At 52.9% G+C, this 20,248-nt stretch overlaps 1 protein-coding gene across 1 annotated transcript in view; it reads left to right on the top strand.

Annotated features, from left to right (window-relative positions):
- LOC122542251 (guanine nucleotide-binding protein subunit alpha-12-like) overlaps window positions 1-20,248 on the top strand; it is an 82,029-nt gene that overhangs the window by 49,814 nt on the left and 11,967 nt on the right. The window contains exon 2 of the mRNA XM_043679793.2: window positions 8,620-8,670. Within this exon, the coding sequence (XP_043535728.1) occupies window positions 8,620-8,670 (51 nt within the window). The remainder of the gene's footprint in view (window positions 1-8,619; window positions 8,671-20,248) is intronic.

The raw sequence follows: 20,248 nt of genomic DNA, 5'->3' as shown, positions 1-20,248 counted from the left end.
CCACTGACCGTCACAATCCGGGCCCCACTGACCATCACACTCCGGGCCCACTGACCATCACACTCCAGGCCCACTGACCATCACACTCAGGGCCCACTGACCATCACGCTCCGGGCCCACTGACCGTCACTCTCCGGGCCCACTGACCATCACACTCCAGGCCCACTGACCATCACACTCAGGGCCCCACTGACCATCACACTCCGGGCCCACTGACCGTCACACTCAGGGCCCCACTGACCATCACACACAGGGCCCACTGACCAACACACTCAGGGCCCCACTGACCATCACACTGTGGGCTCACTGACCATCACACTCCATGCCCACTGACCATCACACTCCGGGCCCACCGACCATCACACTCCAGGCCCACTGACCATCACACTCCGGGCCCACTGACCATCACACTCAGGGCCCCACTGACCATCACACTCTGGGCTCACTGACCATCACACTCCATGCCCACTGACCATCACACTCCTGGCCCACTGACCATCATACTCCATGCCCACTGACCGTCACACTCTGTGCCCACTGACCATCACAATCCAGGCCCACTGACCATCACACTCCAGGCCCACTGACCGTCACACTCCGGGCCCCACTGACCGTCACACTTAGGGCCCCACTGACCATCACACTCCAGGCCCACTGACCATCACACTCCAGGCCCACTGACCATCACACTCCGGGCCCACTGACCGTCACACTCAGAGCCCCACTGACCATCACACTCCAGGCCCACTGACCATCACACTCCGGGCCCACTGACCACAACACTCAGTGCCCCACTGACCATCACACTTCGGGCCCCAATGACCGTCACACTCCAGGCCCACTGACCATCACACTTCGGGCCCCCCTGACCATCACACTCCGGGCTCACTGAACATCACACTCCGGGCCCCACTGACCGTCACACTCAGGGCCCCACTGACCGTCACACTTAGGACTCCACTGACCATCACACTCCAGGCCCACTGACCATCACACTCCAGGCCCACTGACCATCACACTCCGGGCCCACTGACCGTCACACTCAGGACCCCACTGACCATCACACTCCAGGCCCACTTACCGTCACACTCAGGGCCCACTGACCATCGCACTCAGGGCCCCACTGACCATCACACTCCAGGCCCACTGACCATCACACTCCGGGCCCACTGACCGTCACACTCAGGGCCCCACTGACCATCACACTCCGGGCCCACTGACCATCACACTCCAGGCCCACTGACCATCACACTCCGGGCCCACTGACCACAACACTAGTGCCCCACTGACCATTACACTTCGGGCCCCACTGACCATCACACTCCAGGCCCACTGACCATCACACTCTGGGCCCACTGACCATCACACTCCAGGCCCACTGACCATCACACTCTGGGCCCACTGACCATCACACTCCAGGCCCACTGACCGTCACACTCCGGGCCCACTGACCGTCACACTCAGGGCCCCACTGATCATCACACTCCAGGCCCACTGACCATCACACTCCGGGCCCACTGACCGTCACACTCAGGGCCCACTGACCATCACACTCCGGGCCCACTGACCATCACACTCCAGGCCCACTGACCATCACACTTCGGGCCCACTGACCACAACACTAGTACCCCACTGACCATTACACTTCAGGCCCCACTGACCATCACACTCCAGGCCCACTGACCATCACACTCTGGGCCCACTGACCATCACACTTCGGGCCCACTGACCATCACATTCCGGGCCCCACTGACCGTCTCACTCCGGGCTCCCTGACCGTCACACTCCGGGCCCCACTGACCGTCACACTTCGGGCCCACTCACCGTCACACTCCAGGCCCACTGACCATCAAACCCCTGGCCCACTGACCGTCACACTCCAGGCCCCACTGACCATCACACTCCGGGCTCACTGACCATCACACTCCGGGCCCACTGACCATCACACTCCGGGCTCACTGACCGTCACACTTCGGGCCCACTGACCATCACACTCCGGGCTCACTGACCATCACACTCCGGGCCCACTGACCATCACACTCCGGGCTCACTGACCATCACACTCCGGGCCCACTAACCATCACACTCCGGGCCCACTGACCATCACACTCCGGGCTCACCGACCGTCACACTTTGGGCCCACTGACCATCACACTTCGGGCCCACTGACCATCACACTCCGGGCTCACTGACCATCACACTTCGGGCCCACTGACCATCACACTCAGGGCCCCACTGACCGTCACACTCTGGGCTCACTGACCGTCACACTCCAGGCCCACTGACCATCACACTCAGGGCACACAGACCATCACGCTCCGGGCCCATGACCATCACTCTCCGGGCCCACTGACCATTACACTCCAGGCCCACTGACCGTCACACTCAGGGCCCCACTGACCATCACACTCCGGGCCCACTGACCGTCACACTCAGGGCCCACTGACCATCACGCTCCGGGCCGACTGACCGTCACACTCAGGGCCCCACTGACCATCACACTCCGGGCCCACTGACCGTCACACCCAGGGCCCACTGACCATCACGCTCCGGGCCCACTGACCGTCACACTCCGGGTACACTGACCATCACACTCCGGGCCCACTGACCATCACACTCCGGGCCCCACTGACCGTCACACTCCGGGCCCACTGACCGTCACACTCCAGGCCCACTGACCATCACACTCCGGGCCCACTGACCATCACACTCCGGGCCCCACTGACCGTCACACTTAGGGCCCCACTGACCATCACACTCCAGGCCCACTGACCATCACACTCCAGGCCCACTGACCATCACACTCCGGGCCCACTGACCGTCACACTCAGAGCCCCACTGACCATCACACTCCAGGCCCACTGACCATCACACTCCGGGCCCACTGACCGTCACACTCAGAGCCCCACTGACCATCACACTCCAGGCCCACTGACCATCACACTCCAGGCCCACTGACCATCACACTTCGGGCCCCACTGACCATCACACTCCGGGCTCACTGAACATCACACTCCGGGCCCCACTGACCGTCACACTCAGGGCCCCACTGACCGTCACACTTAGGAATCCACTGACCATCACACTCCAGGCCCACTGACCATCACACTCCAGGCCCACTGACCATCACACTCCGGGCCAACTGACCGTCACACTCAGGACCCCACTGACCATCACACTCCAGGCCCACTGACCGTCACACACCCGGCCCACTGACCGTCACACTCAGGGCCACACTGACCATCACACTCCAGGCCCACTGACCATCACACTCCGGGCCCACTGACCATCACACTCAGGGCCCCACTGACCATCACACTCTGGGCCCACTGACCATCACACTCCAGGCCCACTGACCATCACACTCCGGGCCCACTGACCACAACACTAGTGCCCCACTGACCATTACACTTCGGGCCCCACTGACCATCACACTCCAGGCCCACTGACCATCACACTCTGGGCCCACTGACCATCACACTTCGGGCCCACTGACCGTCACATTCCGGGCCCCACTGACCGTCACACTCCGGGCTCCCTGACCGTCACACTCCGGGCCCCACTGACCGTCACACTTCGGGCCCACTGACCGTCACACTCCAGGCCCACTGACCATCAAACTCCTGGCCCACTGACCGTCACACTCCAGGCCCCACTGACCATCACACTCCGGGCTCACTGACCATCACACTCCGGGCCCACTGACCATCACACTCCGGGCTCACTGACCGTCACACTTCAGGCCCACTGACCATCACACTCCGGGCTCACTGGCCATCACACTCCGGGCCCACTGACCATCACACTCCGGGCTCACTGACCATCACACTCCGGGCCCACTGACCATCACACTCCGGGCCCACTGACCATCACACTCCGGGCTCACCGACCGTCACACTTCGGGCCCACCGACCATCACACTTCGGGCCCACTGACCATCACACTCCGGGCTCACTGACCATCACACTTCGGGCCCACTGACCATCACACTCAGGGCCCCACTGACCGTCACACTCCGGGCCCACTGACCGTCATACTCTGGGCCCACTGACCATCACACTCCAGGCCCACTGACCATCACACTCAGGGCCCCACTGACCGTCACACTCCGGGCCCACTGACCATCACACTCCGGGACCCACTGACCATCACACTCCGGGCTCACTGAACATCACACTCCGGGCCCCACTGACCATCACACTCCAGTCTCACTGACCATCACACTTCAGGCCCACTGACCATCACACTCTGGGCCCCACTGACTGTCACACTCAGGGCCCCACTGACCGTCACACTCCGGGCTCACTGACCATCACACTCCGGGCTCACTGACCATCACACTCAGGACCCACTGACCATCACACTCTGGGCCCACTGACCATCACACTTCGGGCCCCACTGACCATCACACGCAGGGCCCCACTGACCATCACACTCTGCGCTGACTGACCATCACACTTTGGGCACCACTGACCATCACACTCCGGGCTCACTGACCATCACACTCCCAGCTCACTGACCATCACACTCAGGGCCCACTGACCATCACACTCCAGGCTCACTGACCATCACACTCCGGGCCTACTGACCATCACGCTCCGGTCTCACTGACCATCACACTCCCGGCTCACTGACCATCACACTCCGGGCCCACTGACCATCACACTCCGGGCCCACTGACCGTCACACTCCCAGCTCACTGACCATCACACTCAGGGCCCACTGACCATCACACTCTGGGTTCACTGGCCATCACACTCCGGGTTTACTGACCATCACACTCCGGGCCCACTGACCATCACACTCCGGCCCCACTGACCATCACACTGTGGGGCCACTGACCATCACACTCCGGCCCCACTGACCATCACACTCCTGGCTCGCTGACCATCATATTCAGGGCCCACTGACCATCACACTCCGGGTTCACTGACCATCACACTCCGGGCCCACTGACCATCACACTCCGGCCCCACTGACCATCACACTCCCGGCTCACTGACCATCACACTCAGGGCCCACTGACCATCACACTCCGGGCCCACTGACCATCACACTCAGGGCCCCACTGACCATCACATTCCGGGCCCACTGACCATCACACTCCGGGCCCACTGACCATCACACTCAGGGCCCACTGACCATCACACTCCGGGCCCACTGACCATCACACTCAGGGCCCCACTGACCATCACACTCCGGGCCCACTGACCATCACACTCAGGGCCCCACTGACCATCACATTCCGGGCCCCACTGACCATCACACTCAGGGCCCCACTGACCATCACACTCCGGGCCCACTGACCATCACACTGTGGGCCCACTGACCATCACACTCCGGCCCCACTGACCATCACACTGCTGGCTCACTGACCATCATACTCAGGGCCCACTGACCATCACACTCCGGGTTCACTGACCATCACACTCCGGGCCCACTGACCATCACACTCCGGCCCCACTGACCATCACACTCCCGGCTCACTGACCATCACACTCAGGGCCCACTGACCATCACACTCCGGGCCCACTGACCGTCACACTCAGGGCCCCACTGACCATCACACTCCGGGCCCCACTGACCATCACACTCAGGGCCCCACTGACCATCACACTCCAGGCCCACTGACCATCACACTCAGGGCCCACTGACCATCACACTCCGGCCCCACTGACCATCACACTCCGGGCTCACTGACCATCACACTCCGGGCTCACTGACCATCACACTCCGGGCCCCACTGACCGTCACACTCCGGGCCCACTGACCGTCACACTCCGTGCCCACTGACCATCACACTCCGGCCCCACTGACCATCACACTCCGTCCCCACTGACCATCACACTCCGGGCCCACTGACCATCACACTCCGGCCCCACTGACCGTCACACTCCGGGCTCACTGACCATCACACTCCGGGCTCACTGACCATCACACTCCGGGCCCACTGACCGTCACACTCCGTGCCCACTGACCGTCACACTCCGGGCCCACTGACCATCACACTCCGGCCCCACTGACCGTCACACTCCGGGCTCACTGACCATCACACTCAGGGCCCACTGACCATCACACTCCGGCCCCACTGACCGTCACACTCCGGGCTCACTGACCATCACACTCCGGGCTCACTGACCATCACACTCAGGGCCCACTGACCGTCACACTCCGGGCTCACTGACCATCACACTCCGGGCTCACTGACCATCACACTCCGGGCCCACTGACCGTCACACTCCGGGCTCACTGACCATCACACTCAGGGCCCACTGACCATCACACTCCGGCCCCACTGACCGTCACACTCCAGGCTCACTGACCATCACACTCCGGGCTCACTGACCATCACACTCAGGGCCCACTGACCGTCACACTCCGTGCCCACTGACCATCACACTCCGGGCCCACTGACCGTCACACTCCGGCCCCACTGACCGTCACACTCCGTGCCCACTGACCGTCACACTCCGGCCCCACTGACCGTCACACTCCGGGCTCACTGCTGCTGCAATGGTTCGATACCTTCAGGTACGTTTGAACAAATCATTGATGGGACAGTTTCGAAACAAGGGGTCTCTGTTTTAAAATAAGTGGGTGGTCATTTAAAACCAAGTTGTGGCAACAATTGCTTTTCACTCAGAATGTGTGAGTGTTTGGAATTCCCTTCCTCAAACAGCAGCGGTTCCAGAATCTTTAAATATTTTTAAGGAACAGCCAGACAGATTCTTGATAACCAAGGGGGGTGGAAGGTCATTGGGGAGTGCTGAGGAATGTGGAGTTAAACTCAGATCAGCAGGAGCTTATTGCATGGGGGAGCAGATTAGAAGGGCTGAATGGCCTCCTTTTGTTCCATTTCATTCTATTAGCAAGATTTCCTTGGAATATCATAACCTAAAGTTCAGTACTTCTCAAAACTTTGGGAGTTTGTTAGGTGGAATTGTCAATGTGCTGACTTTAAGAGTGAGTTGATTTGATTTATTATTGTCACGTGTACCTGGGTGCAGTGCAAAGTTTTGTTTTGTGTGCAGTACAGGCAGATCATACCATACAAAGTGCATTAGGGTAATCGAACAGAGCGAGGAATTCATTGTAGTTGCAGAGAAGGTGCTGAACGAGCGAGATCAACATTAGATTTGAAATTTGAGAGGTCCATTCAGATGTCGAACAACAGGGGGGATGAAGCTGTCCTTGAACCTGTTGTTATGTGTGTGTTTAACCTTTTGTATCTTCTGCCTGATGGAAGGGGTGGGGTGGGAGGGGTCTTCGAGGAAGCAGAAGTGGATACTGCAGATGCTGGAGATTAGAGTCAAGATCAGAGTGGTGCTGGAAAAGCACAGCAGTTCAGGCAGTCTCTGATGATGTTGGATCTTCCTGAGGCAGTGGGAAGTGTAGATGGAGTCAGTGGATGGGAAGGCTGGTTTGTGTGATGGACTGGGCTGTGTTCACAGCTCTCTGGAGTTTCTGACGGTCCTGGGCAGAGCAGTTACCGTGCCACGCCGTGATACATCCAGCTAGAACACATCTGTAAAAGTTGGTCAGACTCTTTGTGAACATGCTGCATTTCCTTAGCCCCTGAGGAAGTAGAGACTTTGCTGTGCTTTCTTGACCATGGCATTAACCTGGGTGGTCCAGGTCAGATGGTGGTGATGGTCACTCCAGGAACTTGATGCTCTCCATCATCTCCAGCTTCAGCAGCATTGATACAGACAGGGGTGTGCCCTCCACTTCACTTCCTGACGGCAGTGACCTTAAAGTTTGGAGAGGGGTACTGTATTTCTGCACTATATGATGTCTAGGTGATCTTTTGGCCTGTATTGACTGTGTTCCCTGTTTAAAGGCTCAGCCATAGTGTAATAGCTGGCTTTCTTGTCCCCCCCCCCCCTGCACACAGACAGAGGCACACACACACACACAAACACTCACACACAGGCAAAGACACACGCACACACACAGGCCAAGACACACATGCATACACACACACAAAACATACAGATACGAGTACACACAGATACAGACACACAAACAGACATGTACAGATACATCATGCATTCTCACACACATTATGCATTCACATGCACACTCAGGTACACACACACACACACACGCACAATCTCACACACACAGACACACACACACACACAGACATACACACACAGAGACACACACACAAACATATACAGACATACAAACACACAGAGAAACATACACAGACACACACACACAAATACACAGTCACACACATGGGCACATGCAGACATTAACTCAAATAGACAACAGATACACAACCTCTCTCTCTCTCTCTCTCTCAGTTTGATCATTCAGAGGCCCCTGGTCCAGGTCAGGGAGGCTGATGGAATTGTCCTGTCTGAGCAGTGAGCTCAGTAACCACTGCCTGCACCCTGAAGTTCCCAGGTGCTCCACCTACACACCCAAGACGTAGAGATCTGGGATTAACCAGTGTGCTTGTGTATGAGTGTGTGTGTGTGTGCCTGTGCACCTGTATCTGCGTGTGTATGTGTATGTGTGTGCGTGTATCTCTCTGTTATTTGTATCTGTGTATGTATGTGTGCCCATGCCATGTTACCTGATGCTTAAATCCCCTCTGTTTGTTTCCAGGCTGAATCAGTGCGATACTTCCTGGATAATCTTGACCGGATTGGCCAACTGGTGAGTAATGGTTGCTCCCTCCTAGGAGGTTTCAATGATGATGACTGACTGCGCTAAACCATCAGGAAGGGCTCTGTACTAAACAGCAGCTTAAGGAAACAACCCATCGAACCGTTTACACTGACAGGGATCAGGAGGAGACAAACCTCTTCCATTGCGCAGTAGCATCGTTCATTTAACAGGTTTTGTCTCAACTCCAAAGTTGGACAGTGTCAGCTTGACTCAGCGGCTAACACTCTTGGCTCTGAGTTGGAACTTTAAAGACTTGAGTCCTGCTCCAGAGCCAAGACGTGGGGACAGAGGAGCAAATATTGAGTCTTGCAAGAAAAATATTGATTCAAGGGGCTTGGCACGCGGTTAATTTTCCTCTTCAGTGCAGGAGAAATGTCTGATTTGACAGCGTGTTGTGAAAAGCTTCAAAGGTACCACGCAGATAGTGGGTGGTGAGAACTTGTGTCATGCTGTGAAATGTCAAAAGTACCTCGGACAGTGCAGGGAGGGAGGTGGGGACTTACAGTCCCTGACAAAATGTCATCTCTGACTCCATCTCTGGTGTTAACACCACTGTCTATGAACCGTCACCATTCCCAATGGGAAAGAGCATGGCCAACTCCATTGTCATGTGACTGCCTCATCTCCACTTTCTCTTTTTTTTCTCTTCTTTTTTTTTTTTTTTATTTTTTTTTTCTCTTGTTGTTTTTGTGTGTGTGCAGGTGTGAGACACAGTGAAAGACACAAAGTGCACAAATCTTTATTCAAATTCCACCACCAGGAAGATAGGAAAACACCCGGGTGGCCAGTGACAAACACTGCCCTTCACATCAAAGGGCAGTGCTGTGTGATCAAAACAGTGAAGGGGAGGGTAGGGACTAAATCAAAATAGAGTTGGAGGGAGAAATGATGCACTCCACTCCCTGCGGCGCCCACCTCTCCCTGAACAACTCCAGGGTGTTGGTCGACACCACGTGCTCCTTCTCCAAGGACACCCGGGCCCTAACATAGCCGCGGAAGAGGGGCAGGCAGTCGGCCCTAACGACCCCCTCCACGGCCCGCTGCCTGGACCTGTTGATGGCCAGTTTGGCCAGGCCCAGGAGCAGACCCACGAGGAGGTCTTCAGACCTGCCCTCCTTCCTCCGTACCGGGTGCCCAAAGATCAGGAGCGTGGGACTGAAGTGCAACCAAAAACAGAGGAGAAGGTTTTTCAGGAAATCAAAAAGGGAGTGCAAACGCCCACACCCAATATACACGTGGTCCACGGACTCCACAGCGCCACAGAACAAGCAGTTGGGCTGGGAGTCCGTGAACCACCGTAATCTGCGGTTGCAGGGGACTGCTGCGTGCAGCACCCTCCACCCCAGATCCCCGAGAGAAAGGGGGAGGACTCCCGCGTAGAGAGCCCTCCACTGGGGATCCCCACCGCCCGGTGGCCAATGGGCACGCCAAGGCGTGTCCGGACGGTGGATGAGGGAGAAGAGGTGGACGGTGTGCAGCAGCAGTCTGTACAGGGTTCTTCTTTTTATATCCCTAAACAAAACAAAATTAAAATTTCGGAGGCGGCTCAGGTTGTGGGGCACAGGCTCCCGCAGGAAGTACGGGACCTTGGGGCCAATGTGAAATTCCGTCCGGGCTGGGGGGAGCGCGGACGGGATCCCACCGCACACCTATCTCCACTCTCTCCACACCGCTCCCCCCAATGGCCGCGCACATTTAAGACAGCAGACAATAGGAAAACAATCCAGCCCGCCCCATGATAGGATTGGCTAATTCCCGGTCAACAATCAGTAAACATGCGGAGGAAAATAGATCGTTTGTTTTGGTCCCCAGGCTTTCCTGAAGTTAGTCTTTTATTCTAGAAAACTCCAGAACAGTCTGGAAGGGTTGGCAACTATGTCTAGATGAAAATGGTATGGATTTGGGCCTAGTGGACAGACCTGTGGGAGTAGTGCAGTAGAAGGGGGTTGGAGTGGAATATGATGCTGATCAGTGCCCCCATGTGGTTGGGTGGGTCATAGACTCCATTGCTGTTTCTGACTGGGCCAACTTGGTGAAAGTAGTCAAGGAGCCTGCCACACCATGCTACCCACAGGCCAACCACAATGCCCCTCCCCCAGAGCACAGTGAACCCCTACCATTCCCCCAGAGCACAGTGACCCCCTCCCCAGAGCACAGTGACCCTCCCTCCTCTGAAGCACACTGATTGCCCTTCCCCTCCCTCCCCCCACGAGCACAGTGACAGCCTGACCCCCTGACCCTGACACCCTAAGCCCCACCGTCCCCAAAGCGTGTGAGATCCTGGGCCTGAGGTACATTGCCTGTTCTGGGCCCTGACCACATTCCCACTGTCCCTTGGGGCAGGTTTGACACACACACACACACACACTGGCACACAAACATAGACACACAGACACACACAGACAGACATACATAGACACACATACAGATACACACACATACACACACACAGACACACACTGATACACACAGACACTCAGACATACACACAGACACATACACATACACAGACACACACACATACACACAAACAGACAGACACACACACATACACACATACACACACACACAGGCGCACACACGGACACACATACATACACACAGACACACACAGATACACACACAGACACACAGACACATACACATACACCTACACACAGACACGTACACACAGACACACACGTACATACACACACAGACACACAACAGACACACACATACACACAGACACACAACAGACACACACATACACACACGCACACACAGACACACACACACACATACACACATACACACACAGATACACTAAAACACAGACACACACACAGACACACCTACACCCATACACTCACACAGACACACATACACACATACAGACACACACACAGTCACACACACATAAACACAAAGACACACACACGCACATACACACACATATACATACACACAACAGACACACACATACACACGCACACACAGACACACATACACACACACATATACACATACACACACAGATACACTAAAACACAGACACACACACAGACACACCTACAGCCATACACACACAGACACACACAGACACACATACAGACACACACAGTCACACACACATACACACACAGACACACACGTACACACAGACACACACACATATATGCACACACAGACACACATACATGCACAGACACACACACGCACACACACAGACACACACACATACACACAGACACACATACATACACACAGACACACACACAGACACACATACACAGACAGACACACACACACACTCACACAGACACACACACTCACACAGACACACACACAGACACAGACTCAAACACATACCCAGACACACACAGACACACGCATACATACACACAGACACGCACATACACACAGACACACACACATACACAGACACACACACATACACACAGACACACACACATACACACACAGACACATAAAACACACAGACACATGCACACAGACACAAACACATACACAGACACACACTCATACACACAGACACACACACATACACACACAGACACATACACACACACATACAGACACACACAGACACATACACACGCACAGACACTCACACACAGTAACACATACACAGACACACAACAGACACGCACACACATACACACGCACACACAGACACACATACACACACACAGACACACACACACATACACAGACACACACACGTACACATAGACACACACACACATAGGCACACACAGACACACACATACACACACAGACAGACACACACAGACACACACATACACACACAGACACACATACAGATACACACAGATACCCAGACACATACAGACACACACACATACACATACACACACAGACACATACACACACAGACATACACACACAGACACAAACAGACACACAACAGACACACACATGCCCACGCACACACACAGACACACATACATACACACACACAGACACACACACCCATACACATACACACAGACACACACACACAGAGACACATATACATACACACAGTCACACACAGTCACACACACAGACACAGACACACACACAGACACAGACACACACACATACACACACAGACATGCACAGACAAACACACACATACACAGACACATAACAGACACACATACACACACATACACAGACAAACAACAGACACACACACACACATACACACACACAGACACATCTACACCCATACACACACAGACACACACAGTCACACATACACGCATAGACACACACACAGACACACACACAGACACAGACACATGTACACGCACACATACACACAGCGACACACACATACACACACAGACACACACACACATACAGACACACACACACAGACACATACACACACACAGACACAAACAGACACACAACAGACATACACATACACGCCCACGCACACACACAGACACACATACATATACACACACACACACAGACACACACACCCATACACATACACACAGACACACAGAGACACACACACACAGACACATATACATACACACACACAGTCACATACAGTCACACATACAGACAGACACAGACACACACACACACACAGACACACACACACATACACACACACAGACATGCACAGACACACATACACACACACATAACAGACACACATACACACACACAGACGCACACACATACACACACAGACACACACACATACACAGACACACAACAGACACACACACACGCATACACACACAGACACATCTACACCCATACACACACAGACACAAACAGTCACACATACACGCATAGATACACACACACAGACACACACACATACACACACAGACACAGACACAGACACACAGACACACACACATGTACACGCACACATACACACACAGACACACACATACACAAATACACACACAGACACACACACACTCACATCCACAGACACACACACACATACATACACACACAGACACACGCAGACACACACACAGACACACACACAGACACATACACATACACCTACACACAGACACATACACACAGACGCACACACATACACACACAGACACACACATACACAGACACACAACAGACACACACACATACACACACACAGACACACACACACATACACACACAGACACACACACACTCAGACACACACACATACAAACACACAGACACAAGAAAACACACACAGACACCCACACACAGACACACTCGGACACATACACATACACCTAAACACAAACACATACACACAGACACAGACACAGACACACACACAGACATACACACACAGGCATACACTCAAAGACACACACACACAGACACACACACACTCCCACACACACAGACACACACAAATACACACACAGACATAGACACACACAGACACACACACACAGGCACACAGACACAGACACACACAGACACACACACAGGCACACAGACACAGGCACACACAGAGACACACAGACACACACACATACACACACACATACACACACATACACAGACACACAACAGACACACACACACACATACACACACACAGACACATCTACACCCATACACACACAGACACACACAGTCACACATACACGCATAGACACACACACAGACACACACACAGACACAGACACATGTACACGCACACATACACACAGAGACACACACATACACACACAGACACACACACACAGACAGACAGACACAGACACACACACATACACACACAGACACACATACAGATACACACAGATACACATACAGATACACACAGATACTCAGACACATACAGACACACACACACAGACACATACACACACACAGACACAAACAGACACACAACAGACATACACATACACGCCCACGCACACACACAGACACACATACATATACACACACACACACAGACACACACACCCATACACATACACACAGACACACAGAGACACACACACACAGACACATATACATACACACACACAGTCACATACAGTCACACATACAGACAGACACAGACACACACACACAGACACAGACACACATACACACACACAGACATGCACAGACACACACACATACACACACACATAACAGACACACATACACACACACAGACGCACACACATACACACACAGACACACACACATACACAGACACACAACAGACACACACACACGCATACACACACACAGACACATCTACACCCATACACACACAGACACAAACAGTCACACATACACGCATAGACACACACACACAGACACACACACATACACACACAGACACACACAGACACAGACACAGACACACAGACACACACACATGTACACGCACACATACACACACAGACACACACATACACAAATACACACACAGACACACACACACTCACATCCACAGACACACACACACATACATACACACACAGACACATACACATACACCTACACACAGACACGTACACACAGACACACACACATACACACACAGACACACACATACACAGACACACAACAGACACACACACATACACACACACAGACACACACACAGACACACACACACATACACACACAGACACACACACACTCAGACACACACACATACAAACACACAGACACAAGAAAACACACACAGACACCCACACACAGACACACTCGGACACATACACATACACCTAAACACAAACACATACACACAGACACAGACACAGACACACACACAGACATACACACACAGACATACACTCACAGACACACACACACACACAGACACACACACACTCCCACACACACAGACACACACAAATACACACACAGACATACACTCATAGACACACACACACAGACACACACACACTCCCACACACACAGACACACACAAATACACACACAGACATAGACACACACAGACACACACACACAGGCACACAGGCACAGACACACACAGACACACACACAGGCACACAGACACAGGCACACACAGAGACACACAGACACACACACACACAGACACACAGACAGAAACACACAGACACACAGATGAACAGACACACACAGACACACAAACACAGACACACACACCCATACACATACACACAGACACACAGAGACACACACACACAGACACATATACATACACACACACAGTCACATACAGTCACACATACAGACAGACACAGACACACACACACAGACACAGACACACACACACATACACACACACAGACATGCACAGACACACAGACACACACACATACACACACACATAACAGACACACATACACACACAGACACACACACATACACAGACACACAACAGACACACACACACGCATACACACACACAGACACATCTACACCCATACACACACAGACACAAACAGTCACACATACACGCATAGACACACACACACAGACACACACACATACACACACAGACACACACAGACACAGACACAGACACACACACATGTACACGCACACATACACACACAGACACACACATACACAAATACACACACAGACACACACACACTCACATCCACAGACACACACACACATACATACACACAGACACACGCAGACACACACACAGACACACACACAGACACATACACATACACCTACACACAGACACATACACACAGACACACACAGACACACACATACACAGACACACAACAGACACACACACATACACACACACAGACACACACACAGACACACACACACATACACACACAGACACACACACACTCAGACACACACACATACAAACACACAAACACAAGAAAACACACACAGACACCCACACACAGTCACACTCGGACACATACACATACACCTACACACAAACACATACACACAGACACAGACACAGACACACACACAGACATACACACACAGACATACACTCACAGACACACACACACAGACACACACACACTCCCACACACACAGACACACACAAATACACACACAGACATAGACACACACAGACACACACACACAGGCACACAGACACAGACACACACAGACACACACACAGGCACACAGACACAGGCACACACAGAGACACACAGACACACACACACACAGACAGAAACACACAGACACACAGATGAACAGACACACACAGACACACAAACACAGACACAGACGCACACAGACACAGATGCACATAGACAGACACACAGAGACACACACACAGACAGACACACACCCACACACACAGACACATACTCACACACACACAGACACACACACACAACCACACACACACAGACACACACACAGACTCACACACACAGACACACCCACCCACACACACAGACACACACAGACTTACACTCACAGACACACACACGCACAGACCCTCAAACACACGCACAGACACACACAGACACAGACGCACACAGACACATACACACAGACACCCACACACTGACACACACAGACACACAGACAGAAACACACAGGCACACAGATGCACAGACACATACACAGACACACATAGACACACACAGACAAACACACACATGGACACACACACAGGCACAGACACGCAGGCACACACAGACACACAGATACACAGACACACATAGACACACAGACAGACACACACATAGACACACACACAGACACACAGACAGACACACACATAGACACACGCACAGACACACAGACACACACACACAGAGACACACACACACATACACAGACACAGACACACACATACACACACATACAGGCACAGACACAGATACACACAGACACACACACACATCCACCCACACACACAGACACACACACAGACACACCCACACACACACAGACACACACACATACACACACCCACACACACAGGCACACACACACACACACACACACACACAGACACACACCAACTTCCATTTACATCGTATCATCCTTCGTCATTTCCGCCACCTCCAAACGGACCCCACCACCAGGGATATATTTCCCTCCCCTTCCCTATCAGCGTTCCGAAAAGACCACTCCCTCCGTGACTCCCTCGTCAGGTCCACACTCCCCACCAACCCAACCTCCACTCCCGGCACTTTCCCCTGCAATGCAAAACTTGCGCCCACACCTCCCCCCTCACCTCCCTCCAAGACCCCAAGGGACACTTCCATATCCATCACAAATTCACCTGCACCTCCACACACATCATTTACTGCATCCGCTGCACCCGATGTGGCCACCTCTATATTGGGGAGACAGGCCGCCTACTTGCGGAACGTTTCAGAGAACACCTCTGGGACACCCGCACCAACCACCCCGTGGCTCAACACTTCAACTCCCCCTCCCACTCCACCAAGGATATGCAGGTCCTTGGACTCCTCCATCGCCAGACCATAGCAACACGACGGTTGGAGGAAGAGCGTCTCATCTTCCGCCTAGGAACCCTCCAACCACAAGGGATGAACTCAGATTTCTCCAGTTTCCTCATTTCCCCTCCCCCCACCTTGTCTCAGTCCCAACCCTCGGACTCAGAACCACCTTTCTAACCTGCAGTCTTCTTCCTGACCTCTCTGCCCCCACCCCCACTCCGGCCTATCACACCCACACACACTCCCACACACATACACCGACACACACAAACACACAGACACACACACACACTCCCACACACACACACACACACACACACTTCCACACACACACAGACACACACACACACAGACAAACACACACAGACACACACAAACACAGACAAGCACACACACACACAGACATACACTCACAGACAGAGACACAGACACACACACGGACACAGACACACACAAACACAGACAAACACACCCACACACACAGACATACACTCACAGACACACACACAGACACACACAAACACATAGACACACACACACCCACACACACAGACACAGACACAGACACACAGACACACACACACAGACATACACACCCACACACACCGACATACACTCACAGACACACACACACAGCCTCACACACACTCCCACACACACAGACACACACAAACACACATACACACACACGCACACAGGCACAGACACACAGACACAGACACACACACAGACCCACAGACACACCCACATGCCCACACACACACAGACACATACTCACACACACACAGACACACACAGACACACACACACGCACAGACCCTCAAACTCACACACAGACACACACAGACACAGACACACACAGACACACAGACACACACACACAGACACACAGACACACAGACACACACATAGACACACATACAGGCACAGGCACGCAGGCACACACAAGCACAGGCACACAGACACACACACAGACATACACATACACAGACACACAGACACACACATACACACCCACACATACACCCACACACACCCACACATACACACACACAGACACATACAGACACACACACACACCCACATACACAGACGCATACACACACACACACATACAAACATACACATACACAGACACAGACACACAGGCACAGGCACACAGACACTCAGATACACAGACACACACACATAGACACACAGACACACACACACATAACACACCCACACACACAGACACACACACACATCCACACATACACAGACACACCCACACCCACACATACATACACACATACATACATACACATACACACACACCCACACACACACATACACACATACACACACACATACACACACATTCACATATACACACACACATACACACACATACATACACACACACATACACACACACAGACACAACACACAGACACAGGCACACACATACACACACACAGACACACACACACATACTCACACACATACACACAGACACACACACATACACACAGACAGAGACACACACATACATACACACATACACACACAGACACACACACAGATACACACATACACACACAGACTCACACACAGACTCACACACAGAGACACACACATGCACACAGACACACACACATACACACACACAGACACTTACACACACATACACACACAGAGACACACACACACACACACACACATACACATGCAGTAATTGGTTCTTTCCCCTCTCAAGTCTTTAAATCAAATATTACGCCCCCATTTGTAACTTCACGATTGACCGTACTAATAATGTTCTGAATTACCCCACCCTTCCAAACCCCCTTCGTGTACCCCTTAATCCTCTTACCCAAGGGAACTCATCCCGTTCCCTCAGGAAGAGAGGACACTCCGGATACAGACCACCCAGAGGATTGTACATGGGCAGCTCTTGGGGTTCTAGACCCCTTTGAGATAGCAGCCAACATTTCCTTAAAACTTATATTTTGCTTGTGTCCAGTGGCCTTTGCTGAGTGTGTGTGGAGTGTGCGCTGCAGTTGTGTTTTATCAAGGTGCACTCTGAAGCTGTTTAATTGTGTTTTGGAATCTTGGCCAGAGCTGGATCTCTTACAGGGCAGTGTGCTACACAGCACCAGTTCCACCAGTTGGTGGTGGTACAGAGCTTTGTA

Source organism: Chiloscyllium plagiosum, unplaced genomic scaffold (assembly GCF_037043375.1).
Source record: "Chiloscyllium plagiosum isolate Xiang-an unplaced genomic scaffold, Cpla_swu_hap1 HiC_scaffold_33, whole genome shotgun sequence".
NCBI lineage: Eukaryota > Metazoa > Chordata > Chondrichthyes > Orectolobiformes > Hemiscylliidae > Chiloscyllium > Chiloscyllium plagiosum.
Note: the sequence above shows the minus strand (reverse complement) of the source record. Positions and strands in the feature narration are given on the sequence as shown.